Source organism: Belonocnema kinseyi, chromosome 1, assembly GCF_010883055.1.
Source record: "Belonocnema kinseyi isolate 2016_QV_RU_SX_M_011 chromosome 1, B_treatae_v1, whole genome shotgun sequence".
NCBI classification, from domain to species: domain Eukaryota; kingdom Metazoa; phylum Arthropoda; class Insecta; order Hymenoptera; family Cynipidae; genus Belonocnema; species Belonocnema kinseyi.
Window position 1 is genome coordinate 178,076,280 of NC_046657.1, and position 22,596 is coordinate 178,098,875.

At 36.7% G+C, this 22,596-nt stretch overlaps 1 protein-coding gene across 9 annotated transcripts in view; it reads right to left on the minus strand.

Annotated features, from left to right (window-relative positions):
* Positions 1-2,053: 2,053 nt before the first annotated feature.
* Positions 2,054-22,596, minus strand: part of LOC117172776 (F-box/LRR-repeat protein 7-like) — a 180,274-nt gene continuing 159,731 nt past the window's right edge. For all 9 annotated transcript variants that reach the window (XM_033361030.1, XM_033360996.1, XM_033361047.1 and 6 more), the window contains one exon: positions 2,054-4,438. In XM_033361030.1, the coding sequence (XP_033216921.1) occupies positions 3,933-4,438 (506 nt within the window). In that variant the 3' untranslated portion in view covers positions 2,054-3,932. The remainder of the gene's footprint in view (positions 4,439-22,596) is intronic.

The window sequence follows — 22,596 nt, forward strand, 5'->3', positions numbered from 1 at the left end:
CTATTCAAATTATCAATGTTGAAGTGACAGCTAAAGTCAGTTAAATTGGAAATTCTGTCAAGGAAAAGTGTTATTTTTTGGTTACAGGTGTCTTTGAGAGCGCAATGTTTAGAATTGTGCTTTATATGTTTTTTTCATAACAATATAGTGAATTTTCATAAACAATTTTATTGAATTTGAACTTGAACTTACTTGAGAAAAACTCCAAAGAAACAATTGAATAATTTTATTCTCCTTTGGAATACTGGATTTAAATCACTTATACATATAATCAAATTTACAGTTTTCGGTAGTTAAATAAAGAAAGAAAAGATTTATCTTAATGAGTCTCGCTAATATTGAGAAAGGATAGAGATACCCAAGCAAAATATAATTTTCATTTATGGACACTGAATGCGGAACGCTTTCTGCCATGCCCATACAATCTTCTGGTTCAGTTGATGTAAGCGTCTTTTGGTCTTTTAATTCATCTTCGGTTTTAGCATTCGAATTGAAACCGCCAAAGGTCTCGCTGCACTATAAAATTTACAACTGATGGTCCAGAGGTCGAAATCCTGCGTGATATCCTCACGCAGGGAGGCATGACTTTCAACCAGATCATAGGGCTTGCGAGGAACCTGACTGTTAATGTTCCTTTTGTACTGAAAACGCTATCATCTCTCAGGTGGTGCCTGCTTTTAGCAGTTATTCTTAATGTGAATTTCTCCTCTTCGTATGGGGTTTGTTCGTGCAGCGATGGGGGAAGCGCTCTGCGTTCATATCCAATATTCGAAATGTAGGCAGCTTGATTTTGCAAAGATTTTTGCGAAACTTGCTGAAACTCTTTGCCTTTCTGTCATTACAGAAGGTGCATACGTGCGATAAAGCCACCGTAAACCAGAATAATCCTGGCATCATCGTAATCCAGCAAGTCATCCTTGCGTCGATTCATCCACTCCATGTGAGCGTTTCGCCGGTTCGTCGTCGCGTTTCCGTGTAAATTATTTTAGGCACCCGAAACTCTAGGGGGATCGGCACTGTTTTCCAAATCAATTTGGGTGCTGTGCGCATTCGTTCGTTTAGAACTGCATATAAAACCTTTGGAAAATTCTCCAATTGGGGGTTTTTACTTCACGACAATCCCTTTACAATTTTCCGCAACTGCTTATTAGTTATTGTGACCATATTCAGCACAAACACTTGACACAGATATCCTCTATCCGCTTCCTGATGATTCGTCCGGTATCTTTGCCATAGGCCCTCCGGTTCGACTCTGGAAGAACCGAAACCGAAAGGGTGCTTGCAATAATAATATAATAATAATGTGCACTAAAATAAAAGCGTGGGGCGTAAATATGATTTTGGTAAACTTTTTCTTTGTTTTTATCCCGTTTATTTCGTCATCAGTTACTGATGTATCGCTCCAAAAGAGATAGAGTCAATTGTCCAAACGAGAAGTGCCTAATTTTCTGGAACTATATCATGATCGAATTCTCCACTTCAGCCGACTAAAACGTCACAGTCAAAGAGAAGGAAAAGAAGGAGATATATCCAGATCTTAGCAAGTAGCAGCAGCGAGTGTAGCAACAATATTCGGTTTAAATAATTTTCCTTATGAACGGTGCTCTCAGAGATGCAAAGTTATCATTGGTCGTAACCTCAAAACCATTCCCGAATGCCAAAAACATGATAAGGCACTTGCGTGATGGATCGAAAGTGCTGTCATCCTTGTATCACTCCGAGTCCTCAAGACACACGTTGTTTTTGCATGTCACCTCAATTACAAACACTCATTCGTCTAAGCCCGAAATAACTATGTTCTTTAGACTCTGACCATAATACATTGGTTCACATGCGGAACTTACTAACCATATTGATCGAAGTTCGAAATGACTTTCTTATTCCGATGTCTCTTCATACTTAATTTAATTGAACATATAAAAATTATTTAATGTACCGTGAGGGAGTTAGAAAATTAAAGGAAGTGATGGATTTGGAGTCTCAAGAAGAGGGAGAACTCAATGATTCTCAAATAATTTACAACATAAATGGGGTTTATTGCTCACTTACAGAATTAGTTGGGACATGCTATACCACGATCGCTGGTCAAACTCGACGACGTGAGGTAGTCCAAGAGCAGAATAATGTGCCGACCAGGTAAACGTGCAGGGAGCAAAAGACTGGTTTTTCGGGGGTGAGGTTTTGGGAATTAGGACCAGGAGGTGGTGCTCTCCCCACATCTAATCCTAAGCCCTAGTGCCGTATAATAGCGGGATGTTTATAACTTTGTTATAGTACTCAACGAATTATGCTCAATGCCTGATGAAACATTGGCCAATTCTCACTAAAACGGTAAAATATCTAGAAAATAAAAAAAGTCAGGAAACTAGAGTTTTTTTCTTATTCTTTAATTCTTAATACCAAATTAAAATAAACACTTTATTGTTCAACATTTTTTGATAAAAATGTATGCAACTGATTCATAATAACAGATTAATCATCTTACTTGTTTGCTATAATCAAATTTGAAAAAATATATTCTACTGTGTCGTTTTCAGTTTTATAGAAAACTATTTGAACTAAAACTGTTCATATGATGATGGACGGCGATTATTATTATAAATTAAATCATAAAAGATCTATAGATATTGTTAAAAGTAATTTCGGCAATATGATTCGCTTAAATTTCTTTTTCCAATTGCTGCAAACAAATTAGTCAAAAAAAGTTGTATCTTCTCTATTTCTAGTAATATCATAGTACTGTTGTTCTACATTACTTAAAAATATGAATGGAAAAGAATGTTTAATTAAAATTGGAAAAAGTTAAACATGAATTTATGATTTTTTATAGAACATTTTTGAACAAATTCCTAATCAGGCCATTTTAAAATAGAAATATTTCGCTTTTTCTAACAAATTCAAGTGCTGGTATCTTCTCAATGGTCTTCCCCTGTAATAATGTGCTATTAGATAGCAATTTTCTATTGTCCAAACAAACCTATACAAATGCATCATTCAGTCATTTTTCAGTGGATGTGTTTCGTCCCTTCAGCAAAATTGTATAAAAGCAGAATAAACTATACATCTGTCACTAATGATCATTTACTATGGATATTCTCCTCTTAAACAACAATCATGGCTAGGCCGCTCTCCTTGATTATAGGTAAAAAATGGTGGAAGGCCTGAAGAAAGATCCGACAACAACAAAATTTCAGTTAATTACACTAAAAAAATAAAAGTAATAATCTTAAAGCAGGTCAAGTGATGAATTTTTAAATTAAACATCCACGCAACAGAAGAACATTAGAAAGAGATTCGTATTTGATTTTTCTGAAGAAAATAAGCTTATCTATTGAAAAACTGCGGCATTATGCATTTGTTTATTTAATTTGTTTGAATAATGAATTATTGTTGTTAAAAAGGACAGTATTCATTGAAAATAACGGTTAGTGTAAAATATATAGTGGATTCTGATGATTCACACGTTTTGTAATTCCATTTCACTGCAAAAGGCGTAGTACAGTATTTTGTATTAAATTGGTTTATGAAATGAGGTAAGATATTTAATCAACTATTTGTGTTGCATACATTTTGAGTTAAGAATGCTTGATAATAAAGTGTTTATTATAATTTTATGTTAAGATTTCAAGTGAAGTGGGAACTCTGATTTCCTGACTTTCTTGATTTTATAAACAATTTATTCTTTTAATGAGAATTGGCAAATTTCTTATCAGACATCGAGCATGATACGATGATTTGATCTTTAACTGTGAAAATGTAGAAATTCTACGAGTTAAAACAGTTGGTAATATTCAGACTAAGGCATTGTTATATGTCCAAAATTATTACAGCCATAAAAATATTTTTTCTCTGGTTTTAAAGACATTTTATATCAGCAGTTCTTTAATAAAAAAAGTACTTGATAACTAAAATAATTAAGAACTGATATCCAATTACAGTTCGTGAGAGCTGTGAGTTGACAAAGAAATATTATCCTCCTCGTTATCTTCGACGGAATAACTAAGGTTTTCATCTGGAAAAAAGTCCTGATCATAATCTGGTCTCATATACATTGTACAAAGATCAACATTAACGATCTGCAAGAAGGGTGAGATATCTTTGATTTTGTTAACGTCGATGGCTGACCCTCCGACATATACTTTTAAAATGATGCCGTTTGAACGACTTTCAGTACTTTTTGCCGCAATGTTAACCCAACAGCTCGTCACGCAATTGCAGCCAGAAATATCAAGCAACTCTAAATGAGGTGCCATTAATACTAGGGTACACAATCCCTCATCCTTTATACCTGGACATCCTCGACATTGTAGACTCTTTAGGCTAAAGATCTCTCCTAAATGCTGATCCGTGATTTTCCCTAAGTAGCTTATTATCAACTTTTCGAGAATTGGCAGTGTTGAAAGACCTGCTATTCCTTTATTCGTTACCGCTTGACAGCCTATAAAAACGAAATAAAAAAATGACATTTTATTCAGAATGAATGTAATAGATTAATTGTAAGTTTATCAATGTATTGAAAAACAATAAACAAAATGTCGCTTCAACTAAAACATTATTGTTCGAAGCAGACATGGTTGCTGTCCTTTAAACGATTTCAAATATCTGGAGCTGGAAGTCTAAGAGCTGGTAAATGACAGTGCATTTTTTTTGTACCAAATCTCATTTTTTAGTAACAAAAAATCTGTCCAGTAACTTTGAATGTAACTTAATACTAAATGCTATCATACAATGTATATTTTCAACATCTTTAAAATTTCTATACATTCGATTTACATACGTTTTTAATAGAAAATTTTTGAATAGTTTAACTTTTGAGATCATGAAACTAAAGTTGCTTAGCTTCAAAAGATTAAATTCCAAACCGCTTGTTTTAAAGTTTCTTAATTTTCAAATTATCAATCAGGAACAGTAGAAATTTCTTATGTATAATTTTTTTATGCTAGTGTTGTTTACCAGATAGAAATAATTAAAAATATTAAATTCTTAATGCTCTTTCAAAATTATTATATTTTCACGGTTATTAAATTTGAATTTGCTTAGTTTTAAAGGTTTTCAATTTGAAATTTCATAATTTTGATGGCTACAACTTCAAAATTGTACAATGTTTAATTTTTTATTTTAAAATAGTGTAAATTTTTGAAATCCTTTTAGGAATGAACTTATATACGGTGTGTTATTTCTTAAGAGCCGCAAACTAAGAATCGATTGAGCCCGATTGAACTTAAACTTAAATACCTTCAGACAAAAAATGAATATTTAATTATGTAGTCATAAAAATAAGCATCCGGTATGTATTTTGCGGATGTTATCTTCTTCAATACGTTACGAGTATTATAATACTAATTTAAAAAATATTCTCACTACAAGTACTATACGGTAGTTATAAGTGAAAAGTGCATGGGGAAGGATACTAGATCAAAATCATAGATTATATTATCAACAGATAATATTTTTAGAAGAAAGTTAAAGAAATATCCAATAATATCCATGATTTACACTTCTACCCTATAAGTAATACTAGTAAAGTAAAAAGTGTCCTCCAATTTCTTTTCACCCATATTATTCTTAAGAAATTCCCAAATGCATGTTTTTGATTCTATTAACACCTAAATGTATTTTTTATGGGCGCCCGCTAATATATTGATTTTGTACATATGTTAACTTTCGTTTGTGCATATACGGACCTTGAATGAGATTGCAGATTAACTCATCTATGTAAAAATTATGACTCCATTTTCGCTTACAAATATGAAAGGGGTCAACTCATTTTATTTATTACAAAACCTGGACTAATTATCGTCTGTATTTAATTATTTTAGTATTTGTTAAATTTAAAATTAATTTTTATATTGAAATGACTACTTATTAGTCGAAATTTTATGTGAAACAAGTTTTTATCTTACATTTCAAGAGTTTGCATTAAAGAATATATTTTATTATTTTGGAAATTGTAAAATATTACTATATTTTGCTATACTTTACTATAATAATTGCTATTTTATTATAATTTTAGCATTTATTCGTAATTTTTAATGTTGTTATTATGAATTACTTATTTAAATCAAGGCTTAAATCTTCGCAACAACAATACTTGAAAACTTGCAGTTTATGGTGTGAGAAATTTTTCATTCCTGAAAAATAATAATAAGAAACGTGAAAAAAAATAACAATTGGCTGAACTCTTAGACGAAAACAATCTACCCGCTACGCTTGATCTTTGTACTTACCTACATTTGTGCACACACTTTTTAAAATTAAAGGTCACAGCATCGACAAAACTGTAATATGGGGATTACGAATTATCTTTTGTTAAAGCTGCTTCGGCTATAGCGAACACATTCTCATCACTTATCTCGTGCTTCGCCCTCAATTTTTTTCAATATGGGAACTTTTATACATTACGTTCAACACTTATATCAAATGTATATTACATTTATTTGTGTAGCTTGGCACGGGATTGCTTATTCAGTCATTGAAAAATAAAATACAAATTTTATTTATAATAAATAATTTAATATTTTTGTTCCTTATTTTGCTCTAAATTTTATTCTCAGCTACCCTGAAAAATGTATCGTTTCAATCAATTTATATTATTACAATTCATTATATGCATGAGTACTGAAACAGACATATTTTCGCTGTCTGTTTTTTATAATTTAAAGAGTTTGCCTTCTATAAATGAACTATTTTGTTATTAAAAAAATTTAATTTGTTATTAAAATAAAAACAACACGTTCCATTAAAAATGATTAAAAACGAATTTAAAGCTCTTTTGTGGCTGATTTGTAACTTGCATAGTTAGGACACGAAACAGAATGTTTTATTTTTGATTATTTTGTTGTTTGATCAAAATTATTATTTTTGATTTTTCAAAAAAGTTCAAAAAGTTGTTATGGCAGTATTTGGGGAAGAGGGGGGGGGTCAAGTTTTTCACCGATGACCTTTTTTTAGGAGTTGCCCCCAATATTGGATCCGCGGCCGCGCCCCTGGGCACTCAGTCCGCCACTAGAACCTTTATTGGAAAACGCTAGATAGAAAGAAGTATAGACTCTTAAGAGTTAATGATAATTCATGGTTAGCAACTGCCTATCTTAAACGAGCGAGATGTATGTACTAACATAAGGGAGGCGTTTAGTTCACCCCGTAAGCGTAAGCGCGGACGAAAGAGGAGAGCAACGGTGACCGTCGGAGCCCTTTTGTAGCTCAAAACCCTTACGAAAATATATGATAGAAAAAAATGACAAGTATGTCATCTTTTTTTTCTTCATTTTTTCCTTGTAGTTTTTTCGCGACCACATGAAAACGATAGGATAAACGATAGGAAAAACGACAAGTATGATGACAGCCGAAAATGATCTGCCCTGAGTGGCCATAATTTATAATAATATCGTGCACACGTCATACACGTCGCCCCCGTAATGTGGCCAATATGATACAAGTGAATGGAGTCTTTTAAAAATACATTAAAAATAAAAAAATAAAACAAATACCGTTTTCCTAATGATCACGTTTTTATAATAGGTAAAAATGTAGCGTATATCATACCGGTTCCACACGAAAGGAGATATCTAGCTAAAAGTTTGTAATATTCAGACCAACTCTACTGCTTACCTCGTTTGTGTGTCGTTTATGTATGTATGCACGATATTATTATAAATTATGGCCAATTAGGGCACGCCATTTTCGGCTGTCGTCTTACTTGTCGTTTATCCTATCGTTTTTCTGTGGTCGCGAGAAAACTACAAGGAATAAATGACAAAAAAAGATGACAAGCCTGTCATTTTTTTCCTATCATATATTTTCGTAAGGGAACAGCCTCCGAGGATGCTGAGCCAGGTGGAGTGCGAGGGGCGAGCAACGAAATTCATTGGATTTGTATCGGTTCATTTTCAGGCGGTGTAAATTACACCTCGCTCCACCCGAAGAGTTTTCTTACTATTAGGATTAAGACCTGGAAAGGGAGCCCGTCAAATTAAATTCAAATATTACAATTTGTACCCAATTATTATATTATATATCATTATATTTAATATTTATATAATATAATATAATTTTTGGAAAGGACCATTAAAATTACTCGTTTTTTTACTGCCTCAGATTGATATGTTGTATGGTGCATTATATTTCCCATGATATTTATCATATATTTTGTTTACTTTGCATATACGTATGATCTATTTGGTGCATATTTTGTGTGAAATCCCCTTTCTCGAGAGTACCTTGTTCGCGATTGTTACCAAAAAATGGAGATTCGATTACATATCGAAAGCATTCTAAATTTTGTGCGCCATACGCTACAAAAAAAATCCATTAAATAATTAATCCAATGGATTGTTTTCTATTAAAAAGACGGCGATTGATTTTGAACAGAAATTTATAATTTTTGAGCTAAAAAATGAATTATAAAATAAACATGTAATCGCTGATCTTTCAACAACAAAATTTGATTTGAAATAAAAAAACAGTTGAATTCAAGAAAGAAAAAAAGCTAATCTGTAACCAAAAGTATGAATTTTCAACAGAAAAGTTCGTTTTCAAGCAAATGGTTTAATTTACTACTAAGTTTTTGAATTTTCCAGCCAAAAAGATTAATTTTCAACAGAATACTTTTAAATTCAACCAACTAGTTGTATTTTTTAAACAAAATAATAATTTCATAAACAAACATTATTTTTGTACTCAAACAGACGAATTTTCAACCAAAAGTATTAATTATAAAAAAAAGTTCATTTTCAACGAAATAGTTTTTTTAGTCTATCAATAGCTTTGTTTCTTCCTTAAAAGTTTCTTTACAACTTCATTTTCCTGATTTTTATTAAAACAAAACTTACTAGTAGTTATAAAACTAACCAGTTAAAAATGGTGTAGCATTTGTACAATACTTTTTATAAAAACAGCATGAATAGGGTTAAAATTATTTCTTGAAAAAAAGATTCTATTCCATCTTCACTCGATTGGGAATCTAGCCACAAAATTTCTAATTTTCGGCCAGGTGCTTTTCCAATTAAGCTATTAAAGGGATCAGTATAAGAACTCTTAATTCAAGAAAATAACACAAATTTTTAGCTAGGTGTTAATGGTACAAGTACTTATTTTTAAATGAATCAGAAGAATTGAAGTTCGATTCCCAATGGAGTGAAGATGGAGTAGGATCTTTTGTCAAGAAACAATTTTAATTTAAAAATATTATTTTCCATCTAGTCTGATTAAGACGTTAAGCATTTTCGGTTATTGAAGATTCTTAACTTGATCCATATTGTGCAGATTTTCTGCCTTCATGGTTTGGAGGGTTCATCTACTGTCAGTAAGGTTACCATCTATGATGATATAGCCGATTAATTTAAAAATAATAGAGGTTGTAGTAAATCTTATAAAAAGTATAATAAACTGATACAGTATTCTAGAGGTTAAATAAAAATTACGACTAATTTCTAAAGGAAACGGAAAACTAAAAACAACTATTTTCACGTAAATAATTACACCTTATTTATTTTTAAATTCTTATCAGAGAAGATATTAGATTTGTGTAAAATTTGACCCCCCCCCCAGTTTTGGTCAAATGTCCATGTTTTGACACCCCCTGAATCGGAAAAACAATTTTATAGTTATGACACTTACAAAATTCCAAAAAACACAAGAAAATAAACATTTTAAGCCAAATAGCGCACGATACGAAAAAAGTCAAGAGAAGAAAAATGCTGTTTTTAAATCCATTACAATATCATAACAACTTTTTAAATTTTTGCGAAAAATCAAAAATTCAAATTTTGACAGCATACAAAAATAATGGAAATTCAAAAATTACATTTTTTGATCAAACTATGCAAAATACGGAAAAATATGAATAGACAAAAATTGTGCATTTAAAAAAGATCTACAAATTTGTTATAATTCACTTTTTGCTAGAAAAACTTTTGTCAATTACACCAAACTCTCGCTTTCAGTCAAGTGTCGCAGGTTGCCTTCAAATAGCCTTGGGCTTGTTTCGGGGGAATCGAAACCCAGTGAGCACAAAATTTGGCGGCATCTTTACGACATCGTTACGACATCTTTACGACAATTTTACGACATCCTATGTCTATGTCGTTTCGGTGGCTTTGCGATGTCGTAAAGACATCGGCAGATGAGAGCCGCCTGACTCGTTTCTAATTGGAATATGTATCTATGTATATAATTTCGCAACCGCTTTCGCCCTGCTCCCCTGGAAAACTGTGGGAGCCAGCAGTTCTAGGAAGGCTGAGAACGGGGTGACTGAATGCGAGAGTTTAGTGTAATTTCTTTTTCGTCTCTTGTGTGAGATTTCAAAAAATTTAATTTTTAAAATGTTTTTAATGTTATCTCTTTATTATTAATGCAAAAAACAGAATTATCCAAAAATTATTCATCACAAATTAATTCATTTTTACATTCTTATCCGGGAAGTTATTAGATTTGTATAAAATTGGACCCCGTCAGTTTTTGTCAAATGTCCACGTTTTGAGACCTCCTGAATCGGACAAACAGGTTTTTACGAATTTGTATTTCTGTATGTCTGCCTGTGTGGCTGGCTTTATGCCTGGCTGTATGTCTGTCTGTGAGCACAATGATGTTTGAAAAATATAATTTATTAGATTGCCCTTTGGTACACTAATTTAGTGTCGTAAACTAAAGGTCAAGTTCTTTAGCCAGCTATTTATGATACAAATTCAAAACGTGAATGCATTTAGAATATTTTTGATACCACTTTTTTTTAAATTCTCTGCACGAATGTTCATAGTATTCAGAAATACATACTATTTATTCTTACGACTTTTTTTACAAAACTAAAAATTACCAGAATGGGGAAATGAGACCATATGAAATCCCACCTAACACAACGCTGCTGAAGGTTGGTGACTTTCTCAGCATAAAACTCCAACCAGCTATGACTCGTTTGAAACGAATCCCCCCTACTCATTTATCGAAGTTTGTGGGACTGTTTTTGTAACTATATTCTCCACCCTAGACGCTTTAAGGCACTTTTTTAATGAATGACTACCAGATGAAGCAACAGGACACCTCAACGGGGATGTATAAGACAATGCGCTAAAAGATTTAATTGACAAAGTCTGGATCACTGAGTTTAGAGATATACTTTAGAAGTTAGAAAACATGAAGGCTGCTGTGTACACCGTATTTGTAACGTTTACATCGTAAAAATAACATTGGAAATAAGCAAATTCAGTTTATGCAAAAACGACAGAAGATGCAATAAAATGTTTAATAACAAAAGTTTTTTTTAAAGAATTCGCATTTTTTGAAACGAGACAATGAAACTACGTCTGTTTTAATAACAATACATGCTATGAATTGTACTAATATATATTTGTGGCGATGATGTACAATTTTAGGGACAAACTCGAGTGTGAAGCACGAGATCCGTGATGAGAATGTACTCGTTAAAGCCGAAAGAGCTTTAACAAAAGAGAATTCAAAATCTCCAAATTAATGTTGCTGATACTTTGACCTTCAGATTTAAAAAGTCTTTGCACTAGTGTGGGGAATATACAAAGACCGAGCGCGAAGCGCGAGATAAACGTATAATATAGCGCGAAGCACGAGAACCAACAGTCGTACGACCTAGGCGCGCTCAAATTAACGAGCGAAGCGACCCTGCCGATGAAAAAGCACTGAAAAAGCACTGGTGTACGGCACTGGGCCGTCAGTGCTGTTTCAGTGGCTGTTTGTGGCTATTTTCAGCACCAAAACGGCACTGAGAAGTGCTGGGAGAGTCATATAATGTTCCTATTGTACTCGCTACGTACCGGGCTGGCAGAGTTATTTACAGTACCCGGCCGTAACCAAACCGTTTGAATGTTGTAGCATTCCATATCTTGATATCTGAGTTACATGAAGTACGTCGGTTTATTGTTATTGTTTGTTGATATTTTTTTTCAATTGCTGTGTTATTAACGTTCTTAAGATGCCACTGAAGTTTATAAAATCACAACGGGGTGGTTTAATGTTGTTACACGAAGGCCATTTGTATGCAAAGAAAAGTGTCAACAACACAAATGTAACATGGCGTTGCGTTGAATATAAGAAACGATCATGTTCCGTAATAATTCATACAACAACCGATAAACGTACTGGTAATGAGTATTTTGATTGTACTTTTTTTTTACTTTGATTGTTTTTTGTGCTAATTTTAATGTTTTTTATTATATTGAGGGAAAATTATTGATGTTACTGGTAAGCACAATCATGCTGGTGATGTGGTGTTTGTTGCCGCAAAAAAAGCTAAAGAAGCTATCAAGAAAAAAGCTGCCAAGAGTAGTAACAGCAGTGCCGCTGTGGTTTCACGTGTATTAGCATCGGTTGCATCACCTGTTCGCGCACAGTTACCCAAAGTGAGATCTTTGACTCGTACTGTTGGAAGATTGAGGCAGCATGATCGCAGTACTACTTCTGTAAATCCACCTTCGTTAGATGAATTAGTTATACCACCGCTTTATCAGATGACTAGCAGTAATGAGTTGTTCCTACTTCACGATAGTGGTAAAGGTCCAGGACGTTTTGTTATTTATGCTGCACAGAAGAATTTAGAAATTTTGGCAATGTATTTTCGTCATATACAAAATTGTGGACTACAGTGCAATTACAATTCTGACATGAATTATTTTATTAATATAAAAATGCTTATGGCGCTTGCATGTGTGCCGCTTGACCATGTAATTGAAGCGTATGAGGAGCTAGTAGCATCACCGTTTTTTGATGAGCAGTTTATTGATTTCTTGTCCTCTTTCTACCTTCAGTTAAAGTTTCTTGCAAACTTGATAACATTTACTATTTTAATTATTCACTTTAAATATTTATAGATATATTTACTTTGGAATCAAATTCTATTTTCTATGAAATTTTAAGATATGCGTGATACTTTCCTAGCTAATCATCCAAATGAATTAAACATTCGTTCGTTTTTTATTTACATTATGTTTCTGATGTAAATCTATTCCAAGGAGATTGTTTAAAATCATAGTTGTATTCATCACGAGCTCGGTCAATGCTATTGGAATGGTCCTATTTTGTTAAAAACTAATTTAATTAAGGTAATATTTTTCAGAAAACTTAAATATATCCTAATGAACATTTCTTTCAATGGAAGTTTAGTTAGTTAGTTAGTTGTATCACGGACATGGAGCCCCCTACGAAGCTCCCCTGGCGCTCAAGCTATAAAGCCTATTGTGCCACACCCTTAACTATCGCTATCAGTAGTTGACCCTACATCTCTTGATGAAGCCCGGTAAGTCGATCACCGACAGCATTGTAGCTTCCTCAGTTTCCATGAAGTGGAACCCAAGGGTTTGAAACCTGAGTCTAGCCAACGCCGGGCACTGGCGTTCAAGTGTTTATGCTCAGTGAGCATCTGAATCACTGTCCTTAGGTCTTTCTTTGGCACACCCAGGATTTCCCTGGCTCTGTCCATTCTGCACGTATAGCCGAAGATGGACTTCGCCTTTCAGCAACCCTGGACCTGCTCCCAGTATTGTCGGCGCTTAATGCGGATCCAGCTTTTGATGGCAAGAACCATACAGTAAGACGCTAGTCCTAGTAGTGGTTCCGGCCCTATGTATTCACTTGCCACACCGCTTCTAGCCAGCTGGTCCACCTTTTCGTTGCCCTTGATCCCTGTGCCGCCAGGGACCCATATGAGAGCCACTTTATTTTTGTCTGCAAGTTGTTTCAATGCCTTTTGGCATTCTCAAACCAGTTCTGATGTTATATCTGGTTTTCACACAGCAGTTAGTGTCGCTTGGCTGTCCGAACAGATTGTAATCTGTTTTCCAGAAGCGTTCTCCTCTAATAGTATTGCAGCACATCGAAGAACGGCAAGGACCTTCGCCTGATAGACAGTAGCATGTCTCCCAAACGAGATCACCACTTCCCTCCTCCTCGCACTGTCATAAATTCCCCTTGAAGAAGTGGGTTACCATTTCTTTTCGACGCATCCCTACTTGGAATGCAGATGCGGAAAACCCTGGTGAAGTCGAAGCGTTTTGTTATTCTGTCCTGCCTCATCTCAAGATTCGGCAGTGAGCTGATGAAACGGGAACCTAGTGTGTCTAGTCCCCCGAGTGCATCTGTTTACTCTCATCAGACAGCCCATCGCGTGTGCCGCTTCTGCAGTTATCGCAAGGTGAAGAGGTTCTTCGCAGAGCATCAAGCCTATCGCTGATGTAGGCTTAGTCCTCATTGCTTCCGTTAGACCCCTAAACGCTAGCTTTTGTAATCGTCGCAGCCTGTGCTGCATCGTCTTGAGTTCTGCCCGTGGCCACCAGAACATAGCCACATGAAGGAGCCTCGGTTTAAGGACAGAGTCTGAGAACGTCAGCCTCCCGCCACAAAAAACAGGAGCGCAAACTTTCAATATCTTGTAATTCTTCGTGAAAATGACCATTTTGATCTTTTCCGGCTTTACCGAGAGCCAGAGCTATCGCACCAGAGTTCCACAATGCGCAGCTCCGACCTTGTAAGGCCCATTAAAGTTTTCAGATGAGCCCCCCTATCTAGGATTGCAAAGTCATCCACATATCCCTGAGTATAATACCCCTCTTTATTAAGCCTACGAAAGAGGACATCCATTGCCATGCACCAAAAGAAGGGCCACAGGATACCCCCCTGCGGATACCCCCGTTGCGCTACTCCTTTAACTATGCCTTTGCCCCATCTGGTTTCGAGTCTTCTTCGGCGTAGCATACTTCCTATCAAGCTTACCAGCTGGTTCGGTGCTCCACACCTGAAAGTCTCTCAACAGATGACTTTTGGAGGGGCAATACTGAAGGCACCCTCTATATCCAAGAACGTTCCCATAGCATACCGTTTTTGTTCCAACTGCTACTTCAATTTTGCCATAACAGCATGGAGTGCCGTCTCTACTGATATATCTGATCCCTGATATATCTCTCAACTAGCCTTTCCAGTGTCTTTGGAATAAAAGACGTTAGGCTGAACTGTCTGAAATCTTTTGCAGCAGTGTAGCCCTCCCTCCCGGGTTTGGGAATAAACGCCACTCTACCGTCCTTCCATGCCGATGGCACATGTTTTAGAGCGATGCTTGCCCTAAATAACTTCTTCAGAGAGATGGCCAATTCCAGGCTTTTTTGTAAAACCAGCGGGTAGCTGCCATCCGCCCCTGATGATTTAAATGGACAGAAGGACCCAACGGCCCATTTCACCTTTTTGCTGTCTACGACCCTTAAGGCGGAACTCCAATCGGCCCTCCTCAACTCTTGGCCCCAGTCTTTCTCCTCTAGATCGGTTTGAGTTCTCTGAAGACCCGGAAAGTGAACTTCCATCAAGCGGTTCAGTGTTGCTTCTTAATTTTAGACAAACTCGTCATTTTCGAGCCTTATAAATCCGAGGCGAGCTTCCGGGGTTTTCGCTAGGATTTTGTAGAGCCTTGCTGTTTCCGGCATATCTTTCATTTCCTCACAGAAGCCCCTTTAGTCTTCTTGCTTATACCCCCTTATATTTCTATTGCATTCATACTGAGCCGTCTTATAGATGTCCCAGTCTGAAGGCAACTTAGATCTATTTGCCCTATTGCACAGCGCACTTGTCTTTTTCTGGAGTTGATCCAGGTGCGTATTCAACTATTCTGCTCCTTTCCTAGACTTATCGGTGCTGGTAGGGAAATTGTTTTCATACGATGTAGTAAGAGATCTACGCAGAAAATCCGCGGCGAGCTCTAACTCATCAATGCTACCGTATTTTGTATAAATTCCAATAGACTTTCTCTGAGTTCCTCTTTATATGAGTCCCAGAGTGTATTTCTAGGGTTTCTGATTTTTGAAACCACTGGTTTATCTAAGTTTATCTAAAACAAGATATATTTATGGTCCGAGAGAGATTCCTTATCCGAGACTCTCCAGTCCACCACCATACTCCCCAGGGCATCCAAGCATAGAGTCAGATCGACAACCTCACTCCTGTTTTTAATCTGGAATGTGGAAGTATCGCCTCGATTCAGAATCTCCTTGTCAGTACCCGCTAGGTATTCAATTAAATCTCTTCCTCTGTCGTTGATATTTGTGTTCCCCTGAGCACAAATATGTTATGTCTGTCTACGAGCACACGAGCGTCTGTGCCACCTCTACACTAAAGCTGGACCCCCCCCCCCCGGTCGCCGGTCTCCTTCTCCCCTGCCCCGGCCTCTGGTCGAGCGTTGTCGAGACTTGTCAGAACCTGTCAATAGCTCGTACTGTCGGCTCACGCCTAATGTTCGTTCACTCGCAGGTGCTAGTTGACGTTGTCATTATAGTTTCTTCTTCTCATTGTCTCGTCGTTGGTTCTTTTGGTGGTGGAGATTCTGGTTCTGCTTGCACTCCCTCTTTGGTTTGTGTGCCACAGCATGTCGAAATTTGCAAAGAGACTTTGTGCAGTGCTCTATATTTGGTCCTCCAAAAGATTTTGTTTCGAACGTTTTGCCAACGAGGGCTGACGTTCTGCGATGTTGTCAGGAGGTTCGAAGGCAAAAGGGCTGTCTTTCAGAAAAAGACAAGGAGCCTTCGTTCAGAGACATTGCCGACGAAGTCCGTTCCAAACTAATAGTTATTTGGGAATCTGCTTCTATCCCAACGGTCTCAGAGCATCGCACTAAGGAATGTCTCACAAATCTTCATAAAAAATACACTACGTTGAAAAATTCATTGTAGAGTAAAACAACTTCTCAAAGTAATAAGAATGAGAAAATCTCCGCCCTCAAAGAGTACTGCTCTAAATTATTTAACATAGTCGCTTGTAAGTGCGTTGACTTGTCTAGGTGCTCCTGTCCCAAGAAAAGAAGGTTCCAGCCGTAGAGCATGCCTTCTATCTTGACCAAAGAGGTAAGAGACTCATGGGAATCGCCAGCGTAGATGTCTCTGAAACAAAAAGAATACATAAGAGAGCAGAACGTAATGCAAAAAGAGGCAGACTTGAACGGGGAGAGGGTGGGGAAAGCGTTCCTACTGCATCGGCCTCCACATCTTCCTCTACGATTGATATGGATATAGATTTAGATTCCTTCTTTGAGGAAATTGAAGGTGATAATCCTCCTCCTGAAATGAAGGTAAAGGTTGATGCTTCTACCGATGATGACGATTTTCACGACATACCACGCAGACTTGTGCAGAGAAAATCATCGCAGGCCCAGAATCATACGGTTCGGAGCGTGCTCTCCTGAGCTGGCCTCCCGGAAGATAGGCCCCATTAACATAACTTGCTGGCAAACAACTGCAAATAGAATTCTCAGATTATACATATCAACAAAAAGACCCACAAACAAACTGCATGTATTAGTTGAATACTTACTCACAGTATACGTACCTCAGTGGTTCCACATCAGACGGGATAAGTCTATCGCTGATGTAAGTCGGCACCTCTTCCAAGCAATCAAATTGTCAAGGTTTCTTCCTATGAAGTACTGTTAGATACAATATTGTGCCAAAAATAAATTTTGGAGCTAATGGTTACACAGAAATGATTGATTGGGAACAGACAGATGTTTCACTTATCGTACTTCCAGTTTTAATTCCTATAATAGAGGATGAACTTACCGCTAAGCTATCTATGGCCGATGGCTTGGTACCAGACTGGGACTTTACATCTTTCCCATGTTACACAGTAGCGGTGGAAAGAACTGTTAGACTGGTAACAGAGGTGCCCAGACAGATACGCGCCACACTTCTTTCTCGAAAGACTGTCAACTTATTTGACACTAAGAAAGACTTTGTGGGTGTAATTAATGACTCTGAGACTTAAATAAGCACATTCTACATATGGTTGGTTGGTTGGGTAGGGCGTGGGTGGAGCCCGATGTGCAGCTACCACCACGTGGTGGGCTCTGGGTCACTTGAAGTATTAGAACTCAGTGAGCTAGGAGCTGCACAAGTATTTAAGCGTTTTACTCAAAAATACGCAATTTTGAGCCATTTCCCCCTCCATAAGGATTGGCATGGGGTGACTTTGGCGACTTGGTACGGACCTCTAAGTACACTCTGATGACTTTTCATTGTAAAGTCACCCTTGGAAGGCATCGGTATCGATTTTAAGCCCATTTTTGCAAAACCTTAAATTTTAGTATTTTTTACTGAAATTTCGAGATTTCACCCTCAAAGAACAGACTGAAGATATTATCCGATTTCAAAATTTCAAAGTGCGCTGAGTTTCGGATTAGACCGGACCACTTTTCCGCACCCAGGCTTTTCATGGACACACAATGTTGGTTTTTTGCCCCAGCCTCATACCCATGACAGCTATGCATGCCCTTGACGGGTTTTCAAGCGGCCCCTTATAAATGGTGCCACACCCTGGCAAGCCGCTGCCTAGAACCGCCGAGGCGCCTTTGCTGTGGTGCAAATTAATTTGCATCATAAAGATTTCCGTCTTAGCCATTAAACGACTAAGCCGGGGCATCCCCGTCGATGGAAGTTTAGGCTTACTAAAAATTCGCATGATAAACGAAGCGTTTGAAAATTTTATGACATGACAATCGGATACCTGACGGCCTGGCTAACCTTTCCTATCTAATGAATTCCAGAAAATTTTTAAACCTTAAAATTTAAGAAATGTTACCGTTACGGAATTTTTCGTGCGTATAATTAGACTAACTAATAGCGGGGATAGGGATGGCTCATTAGGGCCTAGATTTCATATTTTGCCTGAGTGATGAATCATTTTGCCATTAGCATAATTTTACACGTTAGAGGAGAAAGTTGTTCTCAGTTAAACTAGCGAAATTAAACGTCAATTAAACTTGTCGAATTAGGTCCTATGATGCCGTCATTCGATGTTGTCCCGATTCGTCCAAATTTTTTAGAAATATGTGTCCGTTGGCGCTGTTAAAGGGCGAAGTTCGTTGATATCTAATAAAAAATAAGGGGCCGGGTCTGTGGCACTGTCTAAAAACGTCGTTCCTGGCTAGTTACTAACTTCAATAATTAATGACGTCGCGGCCCAGTCTTATTACTTCTAGTCGGTACAAGAAGTAGTAAAGAACTCTCATAAGAATTTTGAGTATGACCGACTCGAAGGTAACAAAGGCATAGGTACGGTAGGACATTTTTGGAAGCATTCATCATTTTGAATGAATGATCGTTGTCAAGCCACAATTTGGAAAGAAATCATGGAAGAAAGCTATATTGTTAATCGCTGACTTCTGAACAAAAAAATTGCTGACTGTCATAACGTGACTTAGAGACACCTTTGATTCCTTTAATTGAATATTTTTAAATTATAGTTTAAATTTGACTGAATATTGAAGTCTCCAGCGGCTATTTTCTCTCCGACAGTTCCCTTCAGAATAGTTGGCGAGGAATATTTCAGGTGGTTGTCACCAGCGGATATTCTCTCTCCGACATTCCTTTTTAGGATAGTTGGCGAGAAATATTTCAGGTGTTTGTCTCCAGCGGCTATTCTCTCTCCGACAGTCCTCTCCAGAATAGTTGGCGAGGAATATTTCAGGTGTTTGTCTCCTGCGTCTATTCTGCCTCAGACAGTCCTTTTCAGGATAGTTAGCGAGTCTTTTTACCAGATATAATTTTTATTAATAGCAGTTTATTGTGAAATAGTATTTCAGTCATTGATATCTTTTTCTGCATACGTGTGCTCTCTTAATATCTTTTGACAATGTCTTCTCGTACTCCTTGTATCGATAAACTTGATCAATTTTGTTATTTGCGGAAAATACGAGATTGAAAAAGATCGAAGACCGATTACTGACACTATCGAAAAAAAATTTCAGAATGTTACAATAAAGTTATGCACAAATACGATAAGAGTTGCGTTCCAATATCTATTCGTAATTCTTGTCGCTGCAATCTGAATCAATGGGAAAATATTAAAACAGAGAGTATTATTGAGCCAGTCATGTGGTGTGAGCCCAAAAGTCACGACACAGACTCTTATTTTTGTGCTTGTAATATATCAGGCTACAATAAAAAAATGTCAATCTCATTGTGTATCCAGATGTGTCTAGTGTCACGATATCAAAGAGAGGTCTCATTGAAAGATCTCACAATCCTGTTATTCCATCGAGCTCACATCTTATGGATGTTGAGCCTATTATAAAGTGTGCTAAGAGTGAAAAGTCCGACGATGATGATGATGAATATGAGGATAAATCTCATAATGTAAATCACTAGCTACAGAAATAGAGAAAGGAAATTTTTGTCATTTGTTTCTATGAAAAATTCCGTTGTCTTTTGTAATGAGGTGAAAGGTCTAATAATTGGCAAGTTTGCGGTGATTTCCAGATGATCAATATTTGGACTGGCTTACAGTCAGGAAATACAAAGAATCCATATTTTTTCTGTCTATGGGATAGTAGAACCCGCGATCAACATTGGACGAAAAAAGATTGGGCAATGAGATCAGAGTGGAAATTTGGTTTACACAATGTTTTGAATGAAAGCCTTGTTGAAAAAGAAAAGATTTTGCTACCACCGCTTCATATCAAATTGGGATTTAAGAAATAATTTGTCAAGGCATTAGACGTGAATGGTGAATGTTTCCAGCATATTCGAAACACGTTTCTAAATTTGACTGACGCTAAAGTTGAGGAAGGAATCTTCGTTGGACCTGACATACGGAAGCTAATGAAAGATAAAGAATTCTTGAATACTATGAACCCTGATGAAAAAAATGTTTGGTTGAGTTTCCAAAGCGTGAAATATTCCTCGCCAACTATCCTGAAACGGACTGTCGGAGAGAGAATAGCTGCTGGGGACGAAAACCTGGAAATATTCCTCGCCAACTATTCTGAAGAGGACTGCCTGAGGGAGAATAGACACAGGAGACAAACACCTGAAACATTCCTCGCCAACTATCCTGAAAAGGAATGTCGGAGGGAGAATAGCCGCGGGAGACAAACACCTGAAATATTACTCGCTAACTACTATATTCTGAAGAGAACTGTCGGAGAAAGAATAGTCGCTGGCGACAAACACCTGAAATATTCCTCCCCAACTATTCTGAAAAGGACTGTGGGAGAGAGAATAGCCGTTAGGAGTAATGTTGCGTTGTATTCTTAGGTTAATCTTCCTAGGGTTTGAGGCTTGCAGGTTATTTTGTTCTTGAGTTTACCTTCCTGTAGTTTAGGGCTTGCAGGTTATTGCGATCTCGGGTTAACCTTCCTGGGTTTTAGGGCTTGCAGGTTATTGTGTTATCCTTAAGGAGTTTTCAGATTCAGCACACATTAGATCAGGTCTGTGGGTGTGAAAATATGTTGGCCTGTGTTATAAGAGGTATGGTATCTACCTCAAATCAAACTGGCTCAACTTTGTCCTCCTTTAAAATCCACACACAATCAGCTTAATTGTATTTTATACAAACCGTCTCGGTATCGTTTAGCACCATTGAATTAACGCGGGTTGTGCGAAGTATTTTTTGCCTTAATAAATTCCAGAAGGATGAAATTAAACTAAAATAAAATGTCCATACTTTTTCACGAAGCTTTCCGTCGTGGATTTTGTTAAAAGATTAGTTTGGAAAATTTTACGTCTAGTTAAATTTACGCTTTTAATTTTGTTCTCCGTATATATTCGATGTGAATTCTTGCAGGCTTTCCATTCTTTTAGCACTATCGATTTCTAATGGATTTGTCAAAGAAGCATAAACGCACAGAACACTCAAATACAAATAAAAATGCCGTCGCGAGGCCCATTGTTGAGACACCTTAACTTTCACATGACCGAGGCGCGTGCCAAAGGACTAGAAAAAAGTGTAGAAAAAGAATTCCGTCGTATTTCCCAGCGACAGGGAGACGTTTTCTCCAGATTTTCCCACGGCCGCTGCTCGCTCAGCAGAGCCATCTCAAAGCTTTGAGGTGGGCTGCGCCCTTTTCTCCTGATATAAAATCTTAATATTATAATACTGTATCAAGCTTGCACACGAATTATCTTGTATTTTGTTTATTGAAAAACTATCAAATGATTTTTGAAAAATTAAAAAAAACTTTGAATATATTGAAAATTGAGCTTTTTTGCATTTTAATTTAACTCTTATAACTTTAATAGCTTTAATGCTATAAAGGTGTGTTTTTTTAATTATTGGTAATGATATTCAAAATATTCAAAAAGGTTTTGAAATTTTTTATTTAAAAAAACATTTGTTGTAGAAAAACTACAGACATGGAATTGCTCATATCGGTTTACCAAGGATCGAAGAAATAACGAACAGATGCGGTTAGAGACAAAACTAAGTTTCCATATGGGAAGAAATCATTATAAACCTGCTACGAGAAAATACTAGAGGTAGGAAGGAGGATGCTGCGATCTCTTGGGATAGTAGATATGAATACTTGAAACGGCGCTTTGACAACATAGAAAAAGACGCAAAGCTATGATGACACGTGTGGAGCGGTTGAAGCGAAGAATGGAGGAAATATCACGTGAACGTTTCAACCGTGTGAAAGACAATAAACTACAAATGTAGGTGGATGAGAATGAGAAATTGAAGACGAATTGAACAAAGAAATAAGACAATGTCGTTAGGAACTCTGAAAAACTAAAAACGCTTGAAGCTCGCCAAACCTAGCTGAAAGGAAAGATGCTGGACCTACAACTCGACCACGCATGTATCTCGTGTACTCACTCCTGA